The sequence below is a fragment of the Kryptolebias marmoratus genome, linkage group LG4 (genome assembly GCF_001649575.2).
Source record: "Kryptolebias marmoratus isolate JLee-2015 linkage group LG4, ASM164957v2, whole genome shotgun sequence".
Classification (NCBI taxonomy): Eukaryota; Metazoa; Chordata; class Actinopteri; order Cyprinodontiformes; family Rivulidae; genus Kryptolebias; species Kryptolebias marmoratus.
Window position 1 is genome coordinate 22,143,218 of NC_051433.1, and position 26,822 is coordinate 22,170,039.

The 26,822-nt window shown below is 41.8% G+C and overlaps 1 protein-coding gene across 2 annotated transcripts in view; it reads right to left on the minus strand.

Annotated features, from left to right (window-relative positions):
* Positions 1–6,744: 6,744 nt before the first annotated feature.
* The window catches only part of cdh4 (cadherin 4, type 1, R-cadherin (retinal)), a 249,907-nt gene continuing 229,829 nt past the window's right edge, over positions 6,745–26,822 (minus strand). The window contains exons 10-17 of one of the 2 annotated variants that reach the window (XM_017435207.2): positions 24,199–24,384; positions 23,656–23,909; positions 18,445–18,587; positions 12,909–13,145; positions 11,927–12,160; positions 11,634–11,773; positions 7,724–7,888; positions 6,745–6,987 (exon numbers count right to left, since the gene is read on the minus strand). In XM_017435207.2, coding sequence (XP_017290696.1) covers positions 6,781–6,987; positions 7,724–7,888; positions 11,634–11,773; positions 11,927–12,160; positions 12,909–13,145; positions 18,445–18,587; positions 23,656–23,909; positions 24,199–24,384 — 1,566 coding nt within the window. In that variant the 3' untranslated portion in view covers positions 6,745–6,780. Of the gene's footprint in view, positions 6,988–7,723; positions 7,889–11,633; positions 11,774–11,926; positions 12,161–12,908; positions 13,146–18,435; positions 18,588–23,655; positions 23,910–24,198; positions 24,385–26,822 lie in introns of both variants that reach the window. The other variant, XM_017435206.2, reaches the window with a different exon arrangement.

Consider the following 26,822-nt stretch of genomic DNA (forward strand, 5'->3'; position numbering starts at 1 on the left):
TTCATGTGCAAATTGAATAAAAGGTGTAAAGAGAGCCAAGATCAAAAGAAATGTTAAAGTTGCTGCCTGTGCCTCATTAAGGTCACCATGGTAACCACACCTATGTCTCTCACATGCTCGTAAAACTACTTAGTCAGAATGCTGACAAGAAGAAGAAGAAAATATGCTCCTCTGATGATGTTTCTCTGAAAACAACCTTTTGTCCTGTTTTTATCATAGCGATAACTAGACCCCAGCACGTCGAAGCAGATGGCCATTCGTCCTGAGCCTGGTTCTGGTTCTGATGGGGGTTTCTTCCTGTTAAAAGGGAGTTTGTTCTTTCCACTGTCGCCAGCATGCTGCTCAGGATGGGAGACTGGGATGAAGTGAAGATTCAATGCAATCTGATAGCTTCCTTAGAGAAATACTTTTTACAAATTTGCTTTTTATAATGTATGCAAATGTTTTTGTACGGTGCCCTGAGATGACTTTTGCTGTGACTTGGTGCTATATAAATTAACTAAATTAAACTGAATAGAGGAAATCTAAGGATTATGATGATGTTCTCAGAGACATAGTGGGAGATCGAAATAGCCTCCACTTCCAGTTTTGTAGAGAAAAATCTGACCTTAGATACTGTATAATGGAAGTCAAAGCCAGTTTGATTGTGCACACTCTGTACCCTGAGGGGATTTGAAAAAAAAAAGTTATTTTGGAGTGACACACTGGGTAAAAGAGGACAACAATGGCAAGTTTTGATGTATAAAATGTGTAGGAAGTGTGAAATTTGTGGAAGTAAGAAAACATTTGTAAAAATTTAGGAACTCTAAGGTGATCAATGTGTATAATCTTCAAAAATCATAAAACGTAGACTGCACTAGTGTAAAAAGCATTAAATATATCTAAATGCCAGTTCAGTGATGTAAAGTGTAAATTTATGTTACTTGTTTAAATTCTGAGTGGCACTCAAAAAGCCTGTGTTTAGCCACAGGTTTTGCCAGAATCGTGCTGTCTATGGGAGTATTTAGCTTTTTTTTCCTCTTCTTTTTCATTCTACATCTACATCATGTGATGAACCGCTTCCAGAAGTTGTAGAACACTTTTCCTGATCAAGCTACATGTTTTGATATATTTTTTTGTATGGGTTTTTACAAAACCTTTGAAAGAGTAGCAATTGATTATTACTGGAAATGGATGGATAACAGGTAAATACTGTAACAATAAGGGCGCTTCAGTTTTTATGCACGGACACCTTAATGAATAATTGGACAAAAGTTGTTAAGTTTTGCGAGAAATGCTCCCTCCAAAACTATTTCACAGTACATTTCAGATGAGTCGAGAAGCACATCTGGCAGACTGTTTTTACTGGATCAGTTAATCACGTCACACATGGCTGGTCGACAAGCAAGAGAAATTTTCTCCGGCACGAACATCAAACTTATTCTTCTGCTTTGATCTCTTTTTAGACCGACTCCTGAAATAGCAGGAGGCTCAGAGTGGTGTCAGCAGAAAAGCAATCCGTCTGTCCTGGCCTGTGCTTCTGCGGAATAACAACATCCACTCTAAACTGCGGACACTTCATCATGCAGAACCAACATCCGGTAGTGTTTTTCAAATTGAACTGTTCCCGGCGTCTGCCCAGGAGACTCGCTAGCAACACATAGAGGAAATGAAAAAAGCCAAGCTTGGACATGTTTGAAGAAGAGAACTTTATTTACAACACACAAGGCACTGGCTGCGAGCCAGCAGCAAAAGCTCTCAGTCTGTATATGCCATTTATCAAGGGGGCAACTTGAGCTAGCTTTACTCTTTTACTCCTCCTCTCTGCCACACTGAAACCAAGAGAACCTACCCTAAGACCCATTCCTGAAGTTAGTCTTCTTAATTGTTGACGGTTAGGACTAAGATGACCAACTTGATTTTTGTTTTAGAGCCACGGATTCCACCATCGCTTAATGATACAGCTTCACAATCCTGGTGGTTCATTATTTTACTGCTGTAAAGGTTGATCACTCATGACTTGCAGACTTCAGGAGTTAAATCTCTTCCCATGAATTACTTCGGTCTTCCATCAGTCCTGTTTACCTCTACCTGCCTTCTTCTTCCTCTTGATTTCTGGCTGCAGAGGACAAAGAAGCGTCAGTCTCTTCCGTTCCCCTCAGTTTTTTTTCCTCCAAACTGCTCTCTAAATGTTATACTCTGCTCCCGCTGCGCTCGACTCTCACTTCCTCCCACCCCTTCTTCGGCTGACCCTCTCCCCCATCCCACTAATCACCTCTCCACATGGCCTACCTGCATCCTGCCACAACCTCATTTTTCTCCCTCCCTCTTGCTGCCTGCCTCTCTCTGGGTGTCTCATTAAAGGCGCTCTATCTAATGAGATTACGCCGTGGGGATTAATGGTGTGGCTAATTGATAGACACACAGCCGGAGAGGATTAAATCCCTTTAAGTCTCCAGTGGGGGCTTTTTTGGGCGTTTCAGCTGACTAATTGAAATCACAGGAATGGACACAAATACACTTCCTGACCCACACACATGCAGCACTCCTCCAATCCTTCCTTTGTGGTGCAATGAAATGACCAATAAAAGGGGGGGTTTATTTGAAACCGAAGCTTTGCCCAAACAAAGAAGTTAGGGATTAACTGCCTAATAACAGACAGACAATAATAGTAATTCCCAGCGGAGTCTATTCTGGTTCGCGACTCTCGCGTCAAAACACATTATTCTGTGGTGAAAAATAAAAGAACTTCCAACTATCTTGGTGTTGAAATACAAGCTGATTATTTTCATGAACACATTAAGGTGGAAAAATCCTGACTGAAGCATTTTTAAACAATTAAAAAAAAAAAGGAACCCACACAATCCAGATGGAAACTGAGCTCCATTAACATCTGTCACAGTGACAGGAAACACCGTCATAAGAGGACAAGTAAAGCTGCATCTGTAATGACTTTTAAAAACAAGTTCACAGAGACCCGTGAAAATTTAAAGCTCAGAGCAGAAATACATGAGAAAGGACCGGTGCTGAACAAACAAGGCCATTATACATAATTCAGCACACACCCGCAGGTGTGTGTAGAGGGAATATTCAAAAAAGATGGCACATTTTCCAAACGTGTTGTTTATTTCCTAAAGCACACATCCAGTATCTAGATGAATAAATAAAAGAATTCCAGTACCTTGAATAATATAATATCAGCAGGCATGGCTAATGAGCCTCCAAATGTCCCAAGGCAAGAGGGCGACTGAGGGAACGCGTCTGTCAGCGACGAGTCAGACCGACCAGGAGTTTTCATATCAAAACGGGCTAAACAATGCAAGTGAAATTAAAAACACAACCAGAGCTGGAAATGGAAAAGCAGGCATTTCAAAACAAAATGATGAGTTTTATCTGCGGTTACAGGGATAGTTCAGATCTTTTGAAGTGAGGTTCTGCGAAAAGGTTATGAACTATTAGTATATCTGTTGTAGGGAGCTCCGAATGACCTCACTGTCGCACTGTCCACGTGGAAACGCTTTTTTTTTTCATCATTCATCTTTTCTAAAAGTATCCATGTGAACACAGCCCTGTTTGTAGGAATGTTTGCATCCATACGGAAATGCAGAAAACGCCCCAAAACGCTGTAGCAACTATGCCAGGCCTCAATGTGGCGCTGTGGTGTTGCTACAAAACCACACCAGAAACAGGAAACATGGCCCTGAATCTTACATGCTGGGTATGAAATGTAGACACACACACAAAAAATCTTTTTTGAGTAAAGAGGAAAATGGATTGTAACTTTGTGTCAAATTAAACTACATGACAGTGTCGAGTGAGAGTTGTGTGGGTCCAAATCTGGCCACATGAAGGACATTTTTCAGGCCCAGTATCCAGCACGGGACGGCTGCAGGGACACATTTCCCTCATAATGTTTAAAGCATATCAGGCTAAATTCTTTGTACACATTTGTAGATCTTTTAAATCATTCATGTAAATTGTAGATGTTCCTGTATGCTGTAGACCAACCCAAACTCAAGCATAAAATGTGTCATTATTGTTGTTACGTCCGATGTGCTTGGGGTCATAAGTTAGGAAGAAGGCGGGGGTATGACATCATTCTCGAAAGGTTGCGTTTTGCCCGTCTACACAAAGGTAAAACTATAGTTTTGGGGCTCTAAACTGTTTCTGTGAAGGCAGGGTTAATTCTGACCAGATTGACAAACTAATCTGAACAAGGCCAAGACCAAAGTGGATTACTGTTGCCTCAAAACAACTCCCATCTCCAAAATCTTATAATGTTTTACATGAATGTTATGTTACCGGGAGTAACAATAACAACAAAATAATAAACAAAAAATTCTGTAACCAACAATATAATTTTAAACTGATAGGAGAGTAGAGGTTTGTAAAGCAGTTTGCATGAACGTCTAGGAAACCTTTAAAAGTGGAGCCATTTCAGGACAACAGCGTTTCTCTTTGATGTTGGCAGCGTTCAGACTAGCTAATAGCTCATCAGTTTGGTCAGAATTAAACTCTATGTCTCCAAACGAGGATCGTTTAAAGAGCTATCAACAAGAGTAAATGTTCAGAACCTTTTGACTAGAGATGTAAAAGTTTGGTTCGTACTTCAGTATGAAGGTCACCATTTGATACTACAAGAAAGAGTACAAAATGTTAAACACTAGGTTCCTTTTTTCCCCCCCTCCAAGTAGCAGAAACAGAAAAACAAATCGTCCTTCCTAGTAGAGAGGGTCCAAAATAAAAAACAAGTCACATTGTGTTATCTTTTATGTCCAATTTGAAATGTAAGCAGTGTCCTACAGGCCATGTGCGAAAGTTTGATTTACTCCAGAAAGAAGTCAAACTTTCCCATGACATAAAAAAACTACAAAAACAAATTAAACAAAACAAAAAACCAGTGAGTGTTTGCCTCATATAATCTGATCTGGATTTGACGCTGAGTAAAAAGCACCAAAAAAACTGAACACAAAATAAGTAAACTTTAAAACCTTCACACCGAGCTTCTCAGCAAGTGCTAGGCAAGGAAAATGATTTATTTGTTATAAAGGATATCAAATAAATACTCAAATGGTCTGCCATAGATTTTAAAAGGTACATTAATTGACAGAACTGCTTGCCATGTCTCGTCTCCCTCTGCTGCTGTTACTGTGGCTCGTAATCAGGAAACTTTTCCACTGGGTGATTTTAAAAAACAGGCAGCTCTATAAGCTCCTGTGTGTATTTAACTGTATCCTCCTCTACTTTTTTCTGTTGTTTCTGTTAACAAAATGCAGTTAAATATAACCCACTTCTCACCAGTGACTAGCATAATTGCTGTGTACCTCAGTGAATTCAAGCTAAACGTCTGTACTGTGATGCTTAGGTACAAATAGATGCACTGTTACACCCCTACGTTTCACAAAAGCCCTGATTCAAAAGATCTGAAGTAACCCTTTAAAAGTAAATAGCCCCAATTTACAAATGAATGGCCCAACGAAGAGCTCGAGAGGGAGAGCAGCAACTTATGTCATCAATACTTCAAAAATATGTATCTTACAGTATTTTTTTTTTTTTATTTTCTCAGTGTCTTTATACAGAGTATATTCATATAGTTTCAGCTGACTATTTTCACATTCTCACCACAGAGTAACAAGTGCTTTGAGTAAAACATTTGGAGGAAGAAAAAAAAAAAAAAAAAAAAAAAAAAAAATCATGCACCTTTTTAATAAGTTTTGTTGGCCTATAAAAAACAGGAATGTTCAAGGCGACAGAAGAATCTCTCTCAGGTGCCTTTGTTCCATTAGGTTCTGCTCTCCTAACGCCGTCGGACTAATCGAGTCATGCCTACGTAAGCTTTACACCGTGGAGATAGCAACACGAAACCAAACAGGGCAGGCAAGCGTCGCAACACGAAGGCTCCGAAACTCATGAGTTCACAGAAGCAAAAGGCAAGCATTCTCCAAGAAACTATAAAACCCCGACATGTAGAAAAATGTAGCTTTGTTGACAGGTGGTTTTTGTGATCTGAGCAGGTCCTTCGAGCGGCGGGTTGTTTTCCCCCACACAGACTCCTGTTGGCTTCTTTCAGGCCGTAATTGAATGAGTTATGATGTCCGATAGTCTGCCCTGGATTGTGTCCTTCCCTCCTGGGACTGGCTGCTGGGGTTGTTCCTGTGCACCGCTGTCAGAGGGAGAGGAGAGAGTGACAGGCAGGGCTGGTCTGAGGAGGGGGGACACAACACGCCTCCGCCGTACTGCACAAATGGCAACCGATCCTGAGATAGCAGGAGTCTGATACAAAAACACACCACAAAAGGCACTTTATAAAATGACAGTGCTTCTGTTCTAAGGAAATTCAAGTTGACAGAGTTAAAGAGAGAGTCAGTGAGCGCCTTCCCGAGAACATTCTTCTCTTCAGTGTGAGACTAAAGCAGGAGACAGTTTTTGTTTGAACAATCGATCAAAGCACAAATTCACTACTCGTGCCTCTCGTGACCGCCTTGATTTGTCCCCAGAGAAATCCAGGTCCAGCGCGGTGAGAGAACAATGGAAAAAAAATCAAATCAAATAATAATAATAAAAAAAATAATAAATCGAAGTTTCACACTACAAACTCGCCACTAAAACCATAAAGCCAGAATACAGTTGCATCACAGCAGAGTTCACGTCTGCGGGCCTGGTCGCCTCGAGCCGGCTGCTGCAGCCCGTGTTAGGGTCCGTTCTTCAACTTATCCTCCTCCACCTCCCCTGACCCCACCCCACCCCTCCTGCCGCAGCCCTGCACAGTCCTCCACCTCCCACCCCTCCGGCCCCCCGCTCTCAGTCATCGTCTCCTCCCCCGTAGAGATCTGCCAGCTTCTTGAAGCGAGGACCCCAGTCGTTGAGGTAGTCGTAGTCCTGGTCTCCTGAGCTGCTGGAGTTGAGCGAGCTCACGGAGCCGGCGGTTGAGCCGCTGCCCTCGTAGTCGAACACCAGCAGGGAGTCGTAAGGAGGGGCAGTGGGGTCGTTGTCGGCTGCTCTCAGACCCTACAGGCAGAAAAAAAAATATCACTTAGGCTCACTGAATTTCTTCTTTTGAAAGGTTAGATTTGTCTAAAAGTAAAACTGAATTGAGGTTAATCATGTGACTTTGGAGGGCGAAGGTATAGACTCAAAAATGTTTTCACAATATCCCATAATAATAATAATAACTATGACAGTAGTTCAAACTTTCAGCAGTCTACACAATACACTGTCATCTCATAAAGCTGATTTTAAATGTTAAATCTTTGAATTGCACCCAACATATACTCTAAATGCTAACAGATTGCACATATTTTCCAGGTTTGACCAAAAAGGCTGGATCTCTGTCATTTCTCAATGTAAGATGATCTTAGTTTAACAGTGGCGGGCAATATGTATTCTTTTAGATTTCTTTCCGTGGCCCACAGAATAAGGTTCCAGAGTTCCTGCAGTAAACAAAGACCTATTGTTATTCACTAACAACATAATGGAGGAACTAATTTTCCACATGGGAAAACAGATTCAGGGTGCAAGATTTTAAAAAATGCAGTAAACGTGTCTTATCTGGTTCACCCAACCATAAGGTTTTTAATGATCTTTCATAGCCTGAATGCTGATAGAGAGGCGACGACTTATTAGCTGTCAGGAAACAAACATTTTAACCAGAACATATTCCCACCTTCAAAATATGAGCAACGGCCAGAGAAGTGTTTCTGTCCTCCAAGCCCGCTTCAGGAAAAGGTTGCGGTCTAAAACTTACATCATTTATGAAGTCTCCTATGTCTCCTGGGTGGGGCAGACTGGGTCTGACGGGGTACTGCGACTCGGCGATCACAGGCCTCTCATCCACTCTGCGCACCCCCGATGGTTTACTGATGATGTGGTCCAGGGACTCGGGCTGCTGCAGTTGGCTCAAGTCGTAGTCCTGGAAGGAAAAGCAGAGGGGGGAGAGTTGCTGATGAGGACTGCCTCTTGTGTCAACAGTTGATACAGTAACACTGTTTTGTATTTTGCCATGTCTACTGGCGTCTTTTGAAATTCTTTTTGCATGGGTCAAAACACGACGAAACGAAACAAATGCAGAAAAAAACATTTGGTCTTGTATCATATGCACATAGTACGTATACTGTGTGTGTGAAATGTTCACGATGTGCTCTTGTCTGTTTTGGATGTACTGGATTGACTCTTCTGCTACTGTGGCGTTCACCAGCATCTCACTGCCTCAGTTCTTCCATTAGTAATAACCCGATGTCAGTCTTCCGTCAGCTTCTTGCTGTGGTCTCACCCACCATCTTCTCTACTCTGGCAGCTCTCAGGCTGACAGTTTATCTTCTGTTTTCCTGGCCTTTAAGTACACTCCAAACCAAAGCAGCAGCAGCAGCTCAGACATCTTCCAGGTTCATGTTTTTGGAATGATGGACAGGCAGAAAGCGTTGGCCTTATGTAGGCACACATCCCGTGTCCTGATTCAGAATGCAACTGGGACCAAAAAAAAGCACAATGTAGGCATTGTTGGCACTTTTACTTTTACTGCAAATACTGTAGTAACTACATGACCAACATTGTATTTATGTGGTACATACGCCGAGCACACAAAAGAGTACACCACTGATACGTAGCTCTAATGACACGGATAAGAAAGACAAGCAACAGCAATGGCCGTTACGCATGAAAGCGCCACAAGAACACCACAATACGCATGAGTTTGTGTAGCATAAATGTTGAGTCACTGCTGTAAAGCTTTCGTTATTCTGCCGTGTTTGTGACTTTTCAAAGATACAACGTTCGGTCCACAAAATCTTTTGACGTGACCAATCCGGTGTTGCTCTGACACTTAAAGTATCAGATAAGCAAAGAGTCAAGTTTGTGACGTTATTTTTCCACAGCCTTGTATCTCAATACGCCATAAAAGGCAAATATCCCAAACATACCGAGAACCAAGCCGCTACGGTCCAATCACACACACCTGATAATCTGTATTGTTTTGATTAGTATTTATTTAAAAAGGTGACACATCAGACGAATGAACCTTACACCGTCACACAGCTCTGGCACCTCGATGCGTCATCTGTGCATCTTTACACTGTAAGGTGCACTCATAGACGAAGAAATTCACTTTTAATCTGCTAATTATTCTAAATATGTTGTGGTTTTTTTCAGCTGCTCCCTCCTTCAGGGGTCGCCAGAGCGAGGAAATCGCACAAAAGATTAGGCGGTCGTTTTACACCGGATGCCTTTCCTGCTGCAACCTGGGCTCAAACCTGCAGCCTCAGGATTACAAGACCACCGAGCTGCCGCAGCCCCCGCTAATTATTCCAAATGTGCTGCGTCCTTATTGTTGTGTTTGAATTCAACTTAAAGACAACAGAAGAACGGTTGTTTTTAATGCCGATCAGTTTGTTTTTATATTACTTACTGCTCCAAATCTTTTTAAATAGACCTAATGTAAATATAACAGGCTGTTTAGCCGTTTGCTGTTATCCTGCAGACGATTAATTAATGCGCCCACATATTCCTCATACAGGTGGTTCAAAGACGAGCAGGCCGGAAAACAGCACAGCCATCTGCTGCTCGTCTTTCCACGACGGCGTGTGGGCGACGAAAATTAGCACGAATCAAAATGGCAATAATACCTAGAGATTCTACATGTATTAAACCGCAGCAGCTCAGCTTTCTATTTACATGGAAAATGAGAATAATAATGGAAAAGAAAAAAAAAGTGAAAGGAGGTTGTTTGTGTGCAGGAAAAGAACATCAGGCGGCCATATTTGGAGAAGTACATTTGGTTCTTACGAGAGTATATTTGCAGTTAGGGATAAGTTCACAAAAGCCAAACAGTCCTATTTGAAACACTTTTTCTCCATTCAGCTCGAAAAATGACCTGCTTCAGAAAAACAAAACGATGACATTTACAAGTTTTGATACATTTGCATCCTTTCAGCTGATGTACGACTATTTAACACTAATCAAAGAATGTTCCTGTTTTATTTATTTATTTTAATAAACATGGTGTTTATTCTTTTTCTCAAAGACAAAACGAAGCTCTAATGTTACCGTGCTTTCTCTGTTTCTCCACTTCCTGTTCTTTGGTGTGAGGAAGTGCCAAGAATACTACCAGTAAGAACCAAGAACAAAACATTTAATAAAGGAATCTATAATTAGAATAGCTCCAGGCACAAAGGGAGTTTTTTTTTTTGTTGTTGTTGTTGTGGAAAATCTGATGTTTTTGTGGCGTTTTAGGAGATGGATGCAAAGATGCTTCACTGAATAATAATAAAAGCCTTCCTGGACTCAGTGTTGTGATGTGAAACTGTCTCTGTGATCATTGTTAAGGTCCCGTTTGAAAAATGGTTAACTTTGGAATATTCATTTCCAGTTGTATTTATGGCCTGTTTCAAGGTGTTTTTAAGCTATCAACCAAAACAGAAAAAGAACTGATGTGTTCATTATTGTTGAGTTGTTTATTCTGACGCACCGGAACTGCTTACGGAGGAATAAACCTGAGCATTCTGGATTTTCCTAAATAAACCTGTGCTTTTCTGGTTTTAAAAACCTAACTTGCAGGTTGTTAAAAAAACTTTGGTTGGATTCTTTCTTTTTATGTGTTCCTTTTGTTTCTTCTAGAGCTGCTACACAGTCAGCAGACACTTTTTGACACAGTTTTTTTTTTTTTGCGTGTTTTGTACCTTCTATATATGAGAACTGTCAAGGCGGCAAATTGACTTACAGTAGTTATTTCTTTGTCCATGCTCCACTGCATGAAACTTTTTGTTTGTATTAAAAAAAGGCTTGACGATCAAACACCTTCAGCACAGCTTTTTCCACAACGATAAAACTAAAATACTTATATGTGCTCCTGCAAGCTGTGACCCGAACTGCATCCATGAGGTAGTTTCCAAAATGTCTGAAAACGTTCGCAAGGACTCTCAGTCTCCTTGTGCAAGTTGCAGGGCTGCATGCTCAAAAAAAAAAAAAAAAAAATCACAACAGCTTCTTAAATTAGTTTCCTCAAGTCAAAGGTGCTGGGGATGGACCCTACAGTGACCGGCTTGGAGACAAAAATAAGAATCTCACGTCATATCCTACATGTGACCAGGCCGTATAGAAGTCATCCAGCTGGGGAAAGGACCCCGTGTTTATATGACATGTCCAGTTTTTTGAATTGTCATGCATTACTGTTGTCACACCGTTGCACAATATTCGTGGAGTGGTTGGAAAACAGCAGTTTGGTCACACGACTTCTGCAGGACATTTTTAAGACATCGGCGCTCCAAAAATTCCTGGCAACTTTTTAACTCACGTAATGCTGGGAGTTTGTAAAACATTCGTGTGACATGTGAAAATAGCAGATATATTCAGTGAGACCAAAACTGAAAATTGGTGAATTTTCCCACATTTGTCCCTCAAGTTTTAGTTGCCAACTACTTTACAACCTTTGCAGCTGAGTGAGATCCTGGCTTTAATATATTGTTTTTTTGTAACTTTTAAGTTTGATTTATTTCTTTTTTTGTTTTTAAAGTTGGAATGTGAGTTTCCTTTTGTATCTCTTTAGTGCTGTCAGTCCTCTTTAGCAACCAGGAACAATAATCTGAACCCGACAGATGGGTCCCATTTCTCAGTGAACGTGTGTAAACAGACGTTTACGACTGTTCATCGTCTACCCGTCATACCTGGTCCTCCTCTCCTCCTCCCTCCTCGTCATACTTCAGGATGTTGTCCCTGACGTCGTCCTCGGGGTCTATCAGCAGGGGCTTCGCCTGCCGCTCCTTCTCCCTGCGCTTCATCCACACCACAAACAACAGGACCATGCCTGCCGCAACACAAAGGAACAAAAAAAAAAAAAAAAAAAAAAAAGAAAGCAGCGCTTATTAACAATTTTTAGCTCACGCTTACAAAAATGTTGTCGCACATCAAACGCTCGGACGGCGTTCGGGTTTGACGCCTCCCTTGCGGCCGTACTCACTGAGCAGTGTAATTATGCAGATGAGTATGGCGATGATGGCTCCGGTGCCAAGACCGGCAGCCGCCACAGCCCCCGTGGCGCTGCAGTCCCCGTTATTGTCACAGGGACACACTTTGATTCTGATTAAAGAGCGGTTGGACAGAGGGGGGTTCCCTGAGTCTGACACTATGACTGGGATCTCATACACACCCGCCTCCAGGTAGGGAATCCTTAGTCGGAGCTGAGCGTAGTCACCTGCAGAAGGCATGGGCGATGAAGACGATGAGAAGAGAGCGAAAGCGGCACAAGATGAAGGTGGGTGAGAAGGGTGGGATGAGACGTGAAGAGAGAGAAAAGGGAAAATTAGTAAATAACTCAGTGTACTGCAGATGAATGACATTTTTTTTTAGCGGCGTTTTGTCATCAAGTGGATGTCGAACGGCAAGAAAACAAAGTGCACAGCAATCATTCTGTCATGTGCTGTTTGTAGAAAGGCATTAAAGACATAAACACATACAAAACTACAGTGCATAACCTTCAGCATCTATCACTCAGTCAAGCTAAGACAAGAGCCTCAGCGGGAGACAAATCCAGGTATGTGATCAGATTTGTCCTCGAGACAACCGCTGTGATACATCCATCTGCTTGGATTAGGTGACAGATCGGCTGCTTGGGGGACTGAGAGATGAATGGACCTCATTTGTCACAAACGATAGATCGTACGTCAAACGCTGGATGGCACCCGCGTTTCTCACTGTGAGCTTTCTGAGACATTTTGTTAAACTTGGACTTTCCCCTCATAGCTTACAGCTGTCCCTGTTCCAAGGATTGATGTCGGCGGGTTCTGCGGAAGGGGTTTTATGGTTTTAATCAACTCTGGATGCAGAAAGTCCCATCTTTCATTCCGCCACGCCTTCCAAAGTTTGTGGCAAAAAAAAAAAGAAAAGAAAGTGTTTGTTTGCCGGGGCCCGGACTTTAAACGGAGTGCACAGCATTTAATTACCGCTCAGTCTAGAAACGGTCCAGTTGCGACGGATGCTGGCGGGAAAAGACGGCAGCTCGAAGACAAAGGGCCCGATGTTGGGGTCGGCGTCAGCGTCCGAAGCTGTGATGTTGATCCTGGAGTTGGGGCGCGCTCGCTCGCAGGTTTGCGCCTCCCGGGGTATCAGCACCGGCGCGTTGTCATTCACGTCGATCAGGTAAATCTGGAGCGTCCCCGTCCCGCTGGCTTGAGGCGAACCTGGAGGACAGACAGGGGGACAAAGAAGATCAAAGGCAGGAAGAAGGAGCAGCAGAGAAAAGATGAAACAATTGAAACCCAGCATTCCTTCAAGGAATGCTTAGGCTAAAATCACCTTATAATGAGAATGGCAGCCATTTTGGTCAAACCTTGTAAAGAACATTATCCACAATCTCATACAATAATATGAGACCAAGTGTTGGGGATGACTCTCATCTACTACCACATCAAACATTAGCTCAATATGAATACATTCCACTTGTTCATAGCCATTTATGTGTTGGCCAAGTTCAATTAGCTGTGGCGGTCATCTTGAATTGGGTCAACTCCAAAAGTTATTCAGCCATAGAATTACATCCAGTGATTTCATTGAAATCCACCCTGTGGTTTATGAGAAATTTTGCTAACAGACAAACAGGGTTGACACAAACAGCTAATGCCGACGTTTCAAACAAATATGTTGCCCAGTGTGTAGGAATTGAAGTATGTGCTGCAAATTGTTCTCAGCTTCAACCACACCAAATCTTAGCTCAAAATTTGTGAATTTGGCTTAGTTAGAGCCAAAACTGCGTTCTCTAAGATTAGTTTGCCGTGGCGGCCATTTTAAATTGGGTTGACTACAAAAGTTGATTAGCTGTGGATGTACATCCAGTGATTACATTCTGACAGTTTCAATTACTTTTTTTCCCAGTGGTTCATGAGATACTTGGATAAAACTACAGACAAATGAACACACACTCGCACAAGCAAAAACCAAATGGCCCTTCTGCTTTCAGGCGGAGGGTGATAATAAGAAAAAGAAGCAAAACGGGACCCAAAACGATGAGAGCGCCACTGAGAATGTCACTCCTTCCTTTCTATTAACACCCTGCTGCAGCTGAGTCATTTGTGGAGCTGAGAAAATGCAACAATAAAAGGAACAATAGAGAAGAAAAGGTTTTGTTTATTTTTGAGCATGAAAATGCCTGGACGAAAACAGACGCCCGTGTGGAGGAGCACGCACACAAAACCCCGGATAAATGAGAGGACAGGGGAGTAACGATTCCTCTTCCTGCCTCCATAATTACCCCCAGTCTGAAAACTCCGAGGTGACATTCACATCGGAAGGGGGACAACGCTCACGTGAAGATTTCTGTTATCTGCACTCTGCAAAGGCTCCTGGGAAACGAGCCAAACCTTTCGGTGCGAGCTCATCAGAACCAGCTCGGGTTTTCTTCCTACGGCCAGACTGCCAGAACCTCGACCAACTTAGGCTCGGTTTCTCAGGTTTTACGTGCCAGAACCAGCGAGAACTTCTCTTTGACAAAGAAATAATTTTCCTGTTTTGTGGTGTTGGGGAAAAAAAAAGGAAAAACGCCTCTGGCCGGTTTCCGATTGGAACGAGTCGAAAGCAGAGAAAACACGCAGAATCGGGCTGAACTCTGCCGTGAAGGTAATTCTTCCTGGAAGCATGAACTGAACCAGATCTAACCAGCTCGTTAAAAGAGATGGAGTCGTGTTTGAAATCAAGTCGTTCCACAAAGTTTGATCAAGTTTCTTCGGCCTCCCACAAAATTAGTTGAAACTCATTCAGGTCCTGAGATTAGGATGTTTAAAAGAACACGCACATCAACAGGATTGTAATTTTACAAATTTTACTTCTATAATGTGTGCATCTTAACAAATTAATCACCTTGAAGAAATGCATATTGCACACCCAATTTTAGTTCAATATCTGTAAAATCGACTGAGGTGGAGCCATTTTTGTGTTTGAAAGACTGCTTCGCTGTGGCAGTCATCTTGAATTGGGTTTCAATTTGACTCAATTTGAATTAACAGATCCTTTGATGACTTTCTGGGAATTTATTAAAATCTGCCCATTGGTTCCTGTGATATTACGCAAATACTATAGACAGATGAACAAACACACACAGACACGAACAAAAACATTATCGCCCCTTCGCTTTTGGTGATAAACGATAAAGATGCAGCAGCAACAGCAAACAACAACAAAAATGAAAAGAAAAAACAAAACATATATCTTTGAATCAGAGTGGAATTGTATTCGGTCTAAACCTAAAGGGTCCTTTGTATGTTCCATTGAGCATAATGTCAGGACAGATTTAAAGAACAAAAAAAAATGTCTGGATTGAAGTGAAAAGGACTGAACTGATCAGCTCTCAGCATCTCTGATCTTAAAGCCACGAGGCAGCAGGAGGTGCAGGAGGTGCAGGACGAGGAATCGCTGCATGGACTCAGGAAGAGTCACAGGAACCACAGTCAGTGAACAGAGTTTCTCAGTGCGCTGACGATTACAGAGGAGATCTCCAGCATGGAAAGTGAAAAGTGACACAAACAAGCTGCAGGAACACTATTATCCTCTCTGAACCTGCGCCGGAACACACGAACAAGCCTATCAGCACACATCCACAACCACCATTACCTCACCTTACATCTTTGCCTACAATCTTGGCATGAACTATTGGACTTTGCCTGCTAGCAAAACATTTCAGGACTATTTCCAGAAAGGAATTACTGGCTGTACGTCTACAACTGATTAACGTTTGGTGTCGACCCAACTTAAGATGGCCACGACATCGACATGAGCCAACACAAAAAGGGCTTTAGCTCAGTGAATTTTTACAGATATAGAGTTAAAAATTGGTGTGGTAGTAGCTGAGAGTAATTCGTAACACATACTCCAAGTGATGAAAGATCATGCAAAATACCCCAATATCGTCTGACATGATCACTTTTGGATTTTATTTACATTTTATATAATATACAGTTGATACATGACTACTTTCATTCATAAATACTAATAATCAGAGTTAATGTGCCAGTTTTGTTATGCGAGATTATACTAAATTGGCTCAAACTATGTTTTTAAAAGGATACGTTTGCTTTATAATGTGAAAAACCTTGCTGTTTAAGTGTCCTATTATTGCATTAATAAAAGATGTTTCTTTCTGATCATACAGCTGCAGCCCTGAACAACAGAAGAAGACGGTATATGAGCTGCACGGCTGAATGAACACCGTTTCACCACTGATTTACTGTGGCCTTGATTTTTTTTCCATTGACACCAACTCCTGCTCCGGCTGTCGGCAGGTTGATCTAAATTCCTGCTGCGGCGCAGCACAGAAAAGAGTTTACTCCAGCAGCTCATCAGGGTTTTAGATGAACTTCTTCTGTTTTTTGTTTTTTTCTTCATTGGCGCATCAGCTAAGTAAAGGTCTGCTGCTCCGAGCCCCCAGGCCCATCGACTGTCTTGTCGGTTATGATTGGCTGCGTGCTTTGTAGCTTCTTACGCTTCGCTTGAGTAGAATAACTGAAGAGAATTTCAATCCGAGTTGAATGTATCCCCTTGTTGACACTGGTCTCCAGGATCGATAGGCAGGCAGCACTTTAAGCTTTGGTTGCTCGGTGCTTTCAGGACCATGAATCCCTCATTTCTCACCGGAGGAAAAAAAAAAACAAACAAAAAACCCAACCTGAATCTGTTCTCTTTAAACACAGAGCGAGGCTCGTCTGCTCGCCGTGTTTCAGTTGTTTAACTTCAATCATTGTTGTAGAGGCTGATGCTCGGTGCCCTCAATCACATTTATCGTTCTTGTTTCTATCAAAGACAGAAGAGTGCTTACATACAACATTAAACCGATTACTACAAGTACGGAGTACGCTGACATTTTTATTATCGCTCGTCGACGCCAGGCAAATGTGGACAATAATGTATTTGCCCGGGTCTTGTGTATGTCGGTCTGTTAGCAAATTATCTAATGAACCACTGGACAGATTTGACTGAAACTTGCAGAAACTAATTACTGAATGTGCATCTACAACTCATTGATACTTGGAATCAACCTGGATCAAGCAAGGTGCCACAGCCAACTGACCTTAGAAAAGACAAAAAAGGGTTATAACTCAGTCAGTTTCACAGACATTCACACAAGATCTGGTGTGGTAGTAGCTGAGACTGATCCCCAACATGTATTCTGAGCTCTAACAGCTTGAACGGGATCTTTGTTTAAAACTTTGTCAGTAAATATTTAGAGTTAACTTTGCTTGTCTGTTAGCAAAATATCTCATGAACCACTGGATGGATTTTAATAAAACTTTCAAGAAGTAATCAGTGGATGCACATCTTCAACTGATTACCTTTAAAAGTCAACTCAATTTAAGTCAGTTTTACAGATATATTTTGCTAAACTTTGGAGTGGTAGTAGCTGACAGTCATTCACAACACATACTCTGAGTGTGACATATCACAATATTACATGAAGACTGTGCATAACCTTACTTTCAAGGGTTGAGCAGAACAACTGTCATTTCTCAACATACTAAGATAATTTTAGCGTAAAACTGACAAGGTGCAGTCCTTCAATGAATGCTGCTCCTTTAATCATCACATTTGTTTTAAATGTATACATACTTTTCTCCTTTTAAAACAAACTGTTCAACTTTATACATTCACCAAGCTTTAGCCCTTTCAAATAACTTCATACCCTAAGGTATTTTTTATTTTTTCTGTTAAACGTTTCCTGTAATTTTTTTTTTTCTTTTTCCTTAAGCCAAACTGAGGGTAAAGAACAGAGGGTGCTGAATGCTGCACGGATATAAAACCTCCCCGGGGCAAATCTGTGATGTTCGTATTTTTAAATTAAATTGACTCGACATGATTTGAGGGCTGCTTTCCTATACAAGCTGAGTCTCTGCAGTCGCTCGACACATAAAAAGCAGACCTAATGTAATATTGTATAGATCCACCTTTAATCTTAATCCTGGAAAAAAAATAAAAAATAAAAAATCACAACCATCCTGCGTGAATAGCAAAAAACAGGTCTGAGGAAACGTGATTGGATTAGGAAGAGATTCAATATGACTGCTGGTGATCTAATTCACTTAGACGTTTGATTTTAAAAGCAAAAAAAAAAAAAAGGAAAAGCAGAAAATAAACATCTTTGACATCTTAATCAAATGAAACAAATACAAGAGTCAATGTTATCCAAGCAGCTTTGTACGGCTGCACAGACACGCTTTGAGCTAAAAGTAGCATTTGGACCTGTTGAAATCTTAGAAGATCACTCAGGTTGTAACAGTTTATCTCGATGAGGACAAAATGTTTTTAAAAATAAAATAATAAAAAAACAACACATAATTTTTAAAATTCTCTGCTGAAACCACAAATCCCAGCTTCCCGGTGGCTCTGCAGGAATCTGGATCCTTCCGGGAACATGTTTGTTTACTTGCAACTACCATCTCGCACGTTGGCCGTGGGATTATCACAACACACACGCTCATCCTGACTTACCAGACTTACCATTGTCGTACGCCAAGAATGTGGCCTCATACATGTTGTTTTTGACATACATGGACTCTCTGTCCAGCAGGGCCATGGTGGTAATCTGACCATTGGTCCTGTTGATCTTCAGCCAGTTCGCTGGGTCTGATAACTTGGAGTACCTGCACACACCCCCACACATACACCCACACATAACATTTAGTTCATTTAATTCTAACAAAAACATGCACATTCTCCAGCCTACTATTACTTGAATAGCAGCAGCTCTGAAATCTTTTGTTTGCTGATCCAAAGTGCCCATTATCAGGTTGAAAGCTGATTAGCATAATAAGCGACGGCAGCCGAGCCCCTCTGAAATACTACAGCAGCACCGAGAGTGGAACATATGTTCTCCAAACTTACGAACGCAGCGGCTCATTAGCATGAAGGCTGAAGGAAGTTGGGGTCTGTGCGCGAAAGAGTCGAAAGGCGCTCTGCCATACTCCCTTCTGCTCAGGCGCCATAGCAACAGTTACTGTCATTGCAAGCCGATCCTGAAAATAACAGCCTTGATTCAAGTCGCTAAATCTAATTAATGCATGATGAGAACTTTAAACAGCTGGCCAAGCGGGGCCTAATGAGAAATGGTTAATAGTGGACGAGGAAAAGTCTCGCCCGAGGGGTCAGAGGGTCACTGTGACGGCAAGAGATGGGTCCAGACACGCGGGTTGGGGGGGGGGATCAGTCGTGTTTCTCTGTAAACACGGGCAGTGGAACATGACAGGCATGAACGGGGGCTCAATTAAAGGAGTGCATCGGGAGGCCGACAGCGGTTCGCCATCATTCAGGAGAACTAATCCCACCTCCGGCTAAAGACACAAACGGCTGCAGGAGCACGAAGCAGCTGCACGAGACAGACAAGAACACCCGGGCGTGCGTCTCGACCGTTAATGCTCCTCTCATGGGAAAAGGCGATGAGCAGATGAATAAAAATATACTTTCTTTGTGAGAGAGCGAGCCTGAAATCGCCCGGCAGGTGAGAGTCTGCTGTTTGCGTGGCGTGCCTGCTGCGTCATCTCCTTCCTGTGCCAACAAGACATCATCACCCCCCCTCCCCCGAATGTGAAATGTTCTGCGACTTCTCTGAGGATGTTGTTGTCATCGTGGCAGAAGCTTAAGCTTGGGATGCCGAGGATCCTGTTAGTTATGTTAACAAGATATTTAAGGTGGTTTTATCAGCATGTAGATATGGTTTTAGAACCTGGGAGTCATTCACTTCAGTTTTTTGTTTGTATTTGTTTTCTGTTTTTAAATCCTCTGACGTCAACAGGAGTTTCTTCAGTTTGAGTTGTAATAATGTGGGAGGCTGATTATTCAACTTATTGTACTCTTTCTCTATTATCTCTAATTATTTGGGTTGGAGTACTTGTTTTTGTTTTTTTACTCTCATGATACTGGATGAGATTAGTGCTTGTTTCAAGGTTTGACCAAAATGACTACAACTTTCTCATTTCTCCACATAAGGTGACCTTAGTCTCAAACTCTTTCATTTCACACGCTTTCACAGGTGAAAAATTTCCTTTTCTGCATGTGTTTTTTTTCCTTCTTCTTCCCAAATCCAGATGGGAAACATGTAAAAGTGTGATTTCAGCATGTAGAGAACGTGTGGGTTTTCTGTAAGGGTTATCTGAGTTTTTTTTTTTTGTATGCAACTCATTGTAAATATTCCTATTTTGCTTTATGTCAGGAGAAGGCAACATTTTTTCATTTTTTTTTAGTCAGAGACCAATTTTCACTCAGTCAAAAGGATCCAAGGGCCACACACTGAAATGAAATACAAGCACAGTATGCTGCCATTAATCCATCGTACATAAAGTCACATCAGCTTTCAAAAATGCTCCGTTCTGTTTGTTTAACAGCATGTAGCTAACCTCGTCGTTTTTTTTTATGATTGCAGTTTTGTTTTATACTTGGCGTGCTTCGTCAAACATAGTAATATTGTCTTAGAATATCAAACATATTGCATGTTAAATAGTGTTTGTGACAGTAAAGTTAGATTTCAGGTCTTAATTTAAAACAATCTAATCATTTTATTGTATTTTTGGGGAGGGAGGAGGATGGGTGCGGAAGCTATTTGTCTGGAGTTTGGTTTTTGGCTTCATCACAGTCACCACAAAGAAAACTTTACGCCTAATTTAGCTCAAAACTCTATCTCAGAATTGATTAAAAAGCTGTGCAAAAACTAAAAAAAAAAATTATAATGGGATGATTTTCATTTCTAGACTTGATTTCTTTGGATTTTAGTATGTTGAGGTCTAGATGGAGATGCTCCAAAGACCACTTTTGTTCTTTAGGAAGCCAAAAAACTCAAAACAATAAACAAACTTGAACTTAAAACGTGGAAAATCCAAATTAGGGCTGCATGATATATCAAACGTTTATTGCAATGTCATTATTGCAACACTATTACGCATAATATCAGTCTCACAAAGGTTTGTGATAAATATTCTTGCCAATCAGATGGACCCTTGCTCCCCTAAACGTCCAGCCGGCGTTAGGATAGCCAGCTAGGATAATAAAGGCTAAAACGTTAAAGCACAAGGACAGAGTTGGTAATGTTGTGATTAGAAAAATAAGAGAGGAGTAAAGAAAATGGGTTTATTTCAACTAACCTTGTCATAGCAATACTTGACAAAAGTACCTCAAAACAATCCCAAACCTCAGTCTTAGAATTTTAGGATCTTCACCTCAGCTGCTTTAATATTTGAATAGTTTGGTTTTCTTCTAAATCTCTGTTGAACATCCATCTTTAAAGAGCTGCTGCTCACATTTGCAGGAGCACACCTCTGACCGAACCCGAAAGCTCTAAACCAAAACCTTCAGATTTAGAGTAAACAAAAGCATATTCTCACATCAGGAAAAAAGCAAAAAAGGCAAAAAAACCCCCACCCATATTCTGCAAAGACTAATGATCAACACTTACAAGAAATACATAAACCAATGCGTAAAAAGCCCTCATAGACTCAGGCTTGCTGCCATTTAAATCCCATCAAACAATAAAATCAGCTGGCAAACAGTCTTGGCTTCGTATCATCTTGTTTTGTCTTTCCTCCAGAGAGAGAAAAAAGGCAAGAAAATCAAAAACATAAGAAAAAAAAACAAAAACTCAGCTGGCTCCTCTCCCATCCAGCATGCACGCACAGGGCTTTCAGTCATGCTCTGCAGGTACTCGCCGGCACATTGGTGTGCATCCAGCAGTGTGTGTTTGTGCATTTCTCTGTCTTTTGTGTGCGCATTGTGTGAAGGTTCAAGTGAGGTTGCCTGAAGGGAATACAGGAGCAGAGAACTACGCTGCCGTGAGCTGAGCGTCTGCTGGCAAACTGCTTCGGAGGAGACATCAGCTCTGCGCTCGCATCAATAAAAGACATGCAGACTGACAGAGAAGAAAATGACGAGGTCAGCGGGTGGGAGTGGGAGGAAGGGAGGAGAGAAAAAGCGAGTACAGTAAAAGAAGAGTTACTTCTCTCAAAGGGCAGATGAACTCAGCCCACTTGGTTTGCATAATTGACCGTTTTAGGAGAAACAGGAGATGTTCAGGTACCGCTCGCACTTCTGAGCGGTTTATAACGCGTCGCCCAGCACCCTCTTTTCCCATCAATTCGGTAACATTTCCACTGGTCGTCTCAGTGACATTAAGAAAAATCCATCTCTCTTGTTGGAGCTGGCAGCGGAGCGGAACGGAGCTGCTGGACCTCGGCGGGCACGTGGGAGTTTCTGTCACGCGGGGTCGATGCCTGGATGGCACCGTGCCCGCTGAATGTCATTCCAGTTAGGAAGAGGAGGGGAATCAATAAGGAGGAAGATAGGGATCCAAAGAGGGACAGACGGACGGTGTCCAACTCATTACAGGGTGACCTCTTTACACTGGTCGCCTGGCAACCAGGGAGGTGACAAGATGTGGGTGGTAGATCAGCTGATAATGTCACAGAAGAAGCATAAACTGTGAAAAAAAACAAGCTCTCAGCTTTGATTAAACCCTGGTGATCTTCAAAAATAAGCGAGGGTACAAAAGTGAAAGTGAAAGTGGTAAAAGTGCACAAAATATTGGAAATGTTTAACTTTAAACAAATGTCACTTAGTTTTAGGTCTTCAGGCAGTTCAGACATCATCACCAAACATTGCAGTAATAGAAAATTCAATATTTGATCTATATTTTACTGGTAGCAAAAAATGGGACTCCACCTGAATGTTAATGCCATCAATAATTTTGTCATAGTTTTCATATTAGCCCGCGCACTCATGGTAAAAAAGTAAGTGCACCCTCTTGCCATTTAAAGCTTGGATCGCCACACTCTCCGGCTCTGAGCTGAGAAAGCTCCCAGGATGGGAAGCGAAACGTCTTCAACTACAGAGAAGTCCAGTTGTTTTGTTATTAAAATTGAATTTTTTGGATTCTTGCACACTTAGTTCACTCCTCTTAGCTTCGTCAGAGCTGTGGCAGGATCTGAAAAGAGCTGTGGGTGAACGAATCTTAATGAACTTCAGCAACACTGAAAAAAATGCAGGCCACAGTTATTAGCCTAAATTCCTCCACTACAATATTTCAGATTCCTTCTGCTACATGTGGCTCTGCAAGATGTTTATGGTAGGCTTTTAGTATTTCACACACTGTCTCTACATTTTGACTTAGGCTGTTTTTTTCCCCTACACACATTAAAATAAACATTTTTCAAATGCTTTTGCTGATGTGTTTGTACCACTTATTCATATGCAAACAACACTTTAGTTGAGATTTCTTAAAAAATGTGTAGGTTAAAAAAACCCTCTGAATATAATAAAACTGTCTGCTAAAAAAAACAAAAAAAAAAACAGAGTTTGTGGAAACCTAATTTGCTGATACCCACTATTGTTTTGTAAATTCAGCATGTGGCCACAACAATACTAGTGCAACTTTCAGCATTTTTATGGTTGTTTAAGTTTGGCTCAGCATCTGAGATCATTAAACTTTGGCCATGTGCTAAAAAGGTTAATGTAACTGAGGAAAAAAAGGAGGATTTTAAGCCGTGCTTCGTAGAGTAAATTCTTTTTCTGATGTGTTGTGAATATCAAGTGGTTCGTCATTAGCATTTAAGTGTTTCTGTAGAAATTTCTGCTGTTCACCTAAATGAAGATATTGTTTTTAAACTAAGGGGGAAAAGAAACATCCAGATCTGTGATGTCAGGGTCCGAGATATCAAACCATTTCTGTACCTGACAATCTGGTGGATGAAGTGGTCGGGGTCTTGGGCGGCAAACACCGTCAGAGTGGTCCCTGCCGGCACGCCCTCCTCAAAACGGATCATCTTTGGGTTGACGGGGAAGACGGGCGGCTCGTTTACGTCCTGAACGGAGATGGTGACTCCGGCTGTGGACTGAAGGGAGGACTGAATGCCGCTCGCCAGATGGGCCTGGTTGGACACCACCACAGTCAGCATGAAAGCACGATTCAGCTCGAAATCCACCGGCTGGGGAGGGAAACCGCAGGGAGGCAGAGTGTGGATGGAGAGAGGGATACAGTAAGCAAAATAACGAGAGAGACTGCGGGAAAAAGAGCACAGCTGATTGCAAGATGAGCATCATCTGAGCTGCAGATCAGAAACCAACACAGTTCAATTAACTTCTTCAACTTTCAAGACCTTGCTAATCAAAGCAGGTGGAAACATAAGATGCACTGATTGGTAATAATGAACAGATGTGTGCCTACATGTTGAAAGTGTTTGGTAGTCTATCAGGATTGTGCGGCTTGTTCTCTACCTTAACCACTGTCAGCATGCCCTCATTCGTGATGGGATTGGTGCGGATGGTGAAGTGACCAGATGGGTCTCCGCTGACGATGCGATAGACGGCGTTCCAGTTGGGGCTGTGGGGCTGATCTCTGTCCACCACTGTCAAGTTGGTGACCACCACATTCACCTTGTTCTCCGGAACCTCGCCGGAAAACTGCACAAAAGGCAGAGACGAGGAAGAGGGGGCAGCAGAGGTGACAGCAGGGAGGGAAGGCATTAGGATGATGTCATTTGATGCGTGTTAATAACTCGAGTTGCTGGATAATTGGTGTCATGAAAACAAACTGCATTAAGAGTCGTGTCGATAATGCTCATTTACGCTGAAGCGCAACCCTAAAGTGCTGGCATTAAAGAGGAATTAGAAAGATGGGAGAAGAAAGGGGGGGGAAAAAATGCACATTTGTTCAAATATGAAATAACAGAAAATCACATCTTCCATTATGCTAATAGAGTTCTTTATTCCTCACCATATCTGCTCATATAAACTCTTCATTTGAACAAATGGATTTTTCAATTAAGTGTTAACCCATTTCATTTAGATTTTGCGCATTACCCAAATCCAGGTCCTAATAACTAATTAGATAAGTGCCGCGATTAAGGCAGCAGTAGGAATAATCTTTGCCTAATGATCTTCATTATATTGCAGTCTAAAACAACTCCCCTAAACACTAACTCTGGAGGAAACTTGACGACAGATGCAGAGCCCGAAGATGCTTTTACAGCACAATAGGAAACATGCCCAGAGCTGTGGGAAAGTGTTTCAGCTCACAGCACAGTGAGTATGTGTGAATTTGTATGTTCCTCAACAACCATAGGAAGAACATCCATCCATCCATCCATCCATTGTCTTTTACCCACTTCTTCTTTCCGGGTCAGGGGGAGCTGGTGCCTATCTCCAGCTGTCTCTGTGTGGGAGGCGGGGGACACCCTGGACAGGTCGCAGGTCCATCACAGGGCCACAAAGAGACAAACAAGACAAACAACCATTCACGCTCTCACTCACACCTAGGGACAATTTTAGATTTTCCAATTAACCTAACATGCATGTTTTTGGTCTGTAGGAGGAAAGCGGCGCCAAATATAGGCAGAGAAGTGGATGTCAGCAATGCACAATCTCCAATCTGAATATGGACATTAAAAATATGTTGTAATATCTTTAAAACTGCAGTCATAACCTAATCTTCTTTATTTTTTTAGGGTTTTTGACAGTTATTCAATTTTGCACACAGATAAACAATAAAGGGCTTATGCATTTAAACATATGCATGACTAATGAAATCTGTTTTAATTCATTTTTTCATTCTTTTTTATCCATATACTTGGACACGCATCCATCAAGGGGTGCTGCAGCACCCTATGCACTCCTGTTTCCCACAGCACGTCCCTCTGTATAGAGGTTTAAGTTGCTACTGATGAATAGGAACTCAAAGTCAGTCACACACATGTAATAAACTTGCCGTTTTACATTGTTTGTGGCATGTTGGTCAGGTTTTTGCTCACTTTAATGTTTGAATCATCACCAAAATCCCCAGTTTCTCTCTTTCTTTCCCTCCTACCCCACCTTTTTCCTCTCACCTCTGCCTCCCTTGTCTCCCGGATGGCCCGGTAAGCACACAACACATTAAATATGCACACTCCCAGGTCCTTGGTAGAGGAACTCTGTGCTTTTCATCCTCAGCCCGAGCTGTAGCATAAACACCTCTGTAAACTTTCTGACAGCCGAATGGAATTTGCACTCTGAGGCGTACACAGTTGTCCTGACTGTACAGTTTTACAGCATAAAAAAAACAGCTGCTCTGTAAAATGCAAATTGCACGCACTGATAAAACACAATAAAGATGTTTATGAAGGATTTTGTAGTTTTAAGGAAAGATGTTATTATATTTTAACCGGAGTTGTGCCACGGAAGCTTTTATCAGTGCGGCAGCAGCCCAGACCCTGGTTTCACAGGTATTTACATTGTATACTAAACTTCATCTGTTTAGTATGAAATATGTGAAATATTTTGAGGTATAAATTCTCAAATGGTGTGAGATTCTTTGGCAATATTTGGGAAAAAACAGTTGCTGTAGAGGATCAAATCAGAGCTCTCAAGAACAAAGCAGTATGTTAAGAAATATATATTATATTTAAAGTCATCAGCTCATTGTGTGAAGGAGGCTGAAACAGCAGGAGGCATGGCTTGGAGTTAAAAAAGAAGAATGTTCATTTTGAGTTGTAAAATTAATTATGAACTGCTTTCCTTATTGCAATTTTTTCTTTCAGACTGGAATAAAAATTCTCACTTAATGACCGTATTTGCATTCATGCTTTGATCCAAAACTGAAAACCATAATCCTTCCACCTATTTTCTGCCACTTGTTTGTGATTGGGTCATGAAAGCAACATTCTCCAGCTCCTCCTGGGAGATCCCAGGGAGTTCCCAGGTCAGAGAAGATACATAATTCCTCCACCAAGTTCTGGGTCAGACCGGGGGTCCTCTCCCAGTGGGACATGCCTAGAAAACCTCCAGTGATAGGTATCCTAATCAGCTGCCCGAACCACTTCAGCTGACTCCTTTTGATGGGGAGAAGCATTTCAGCTGCTTGTATC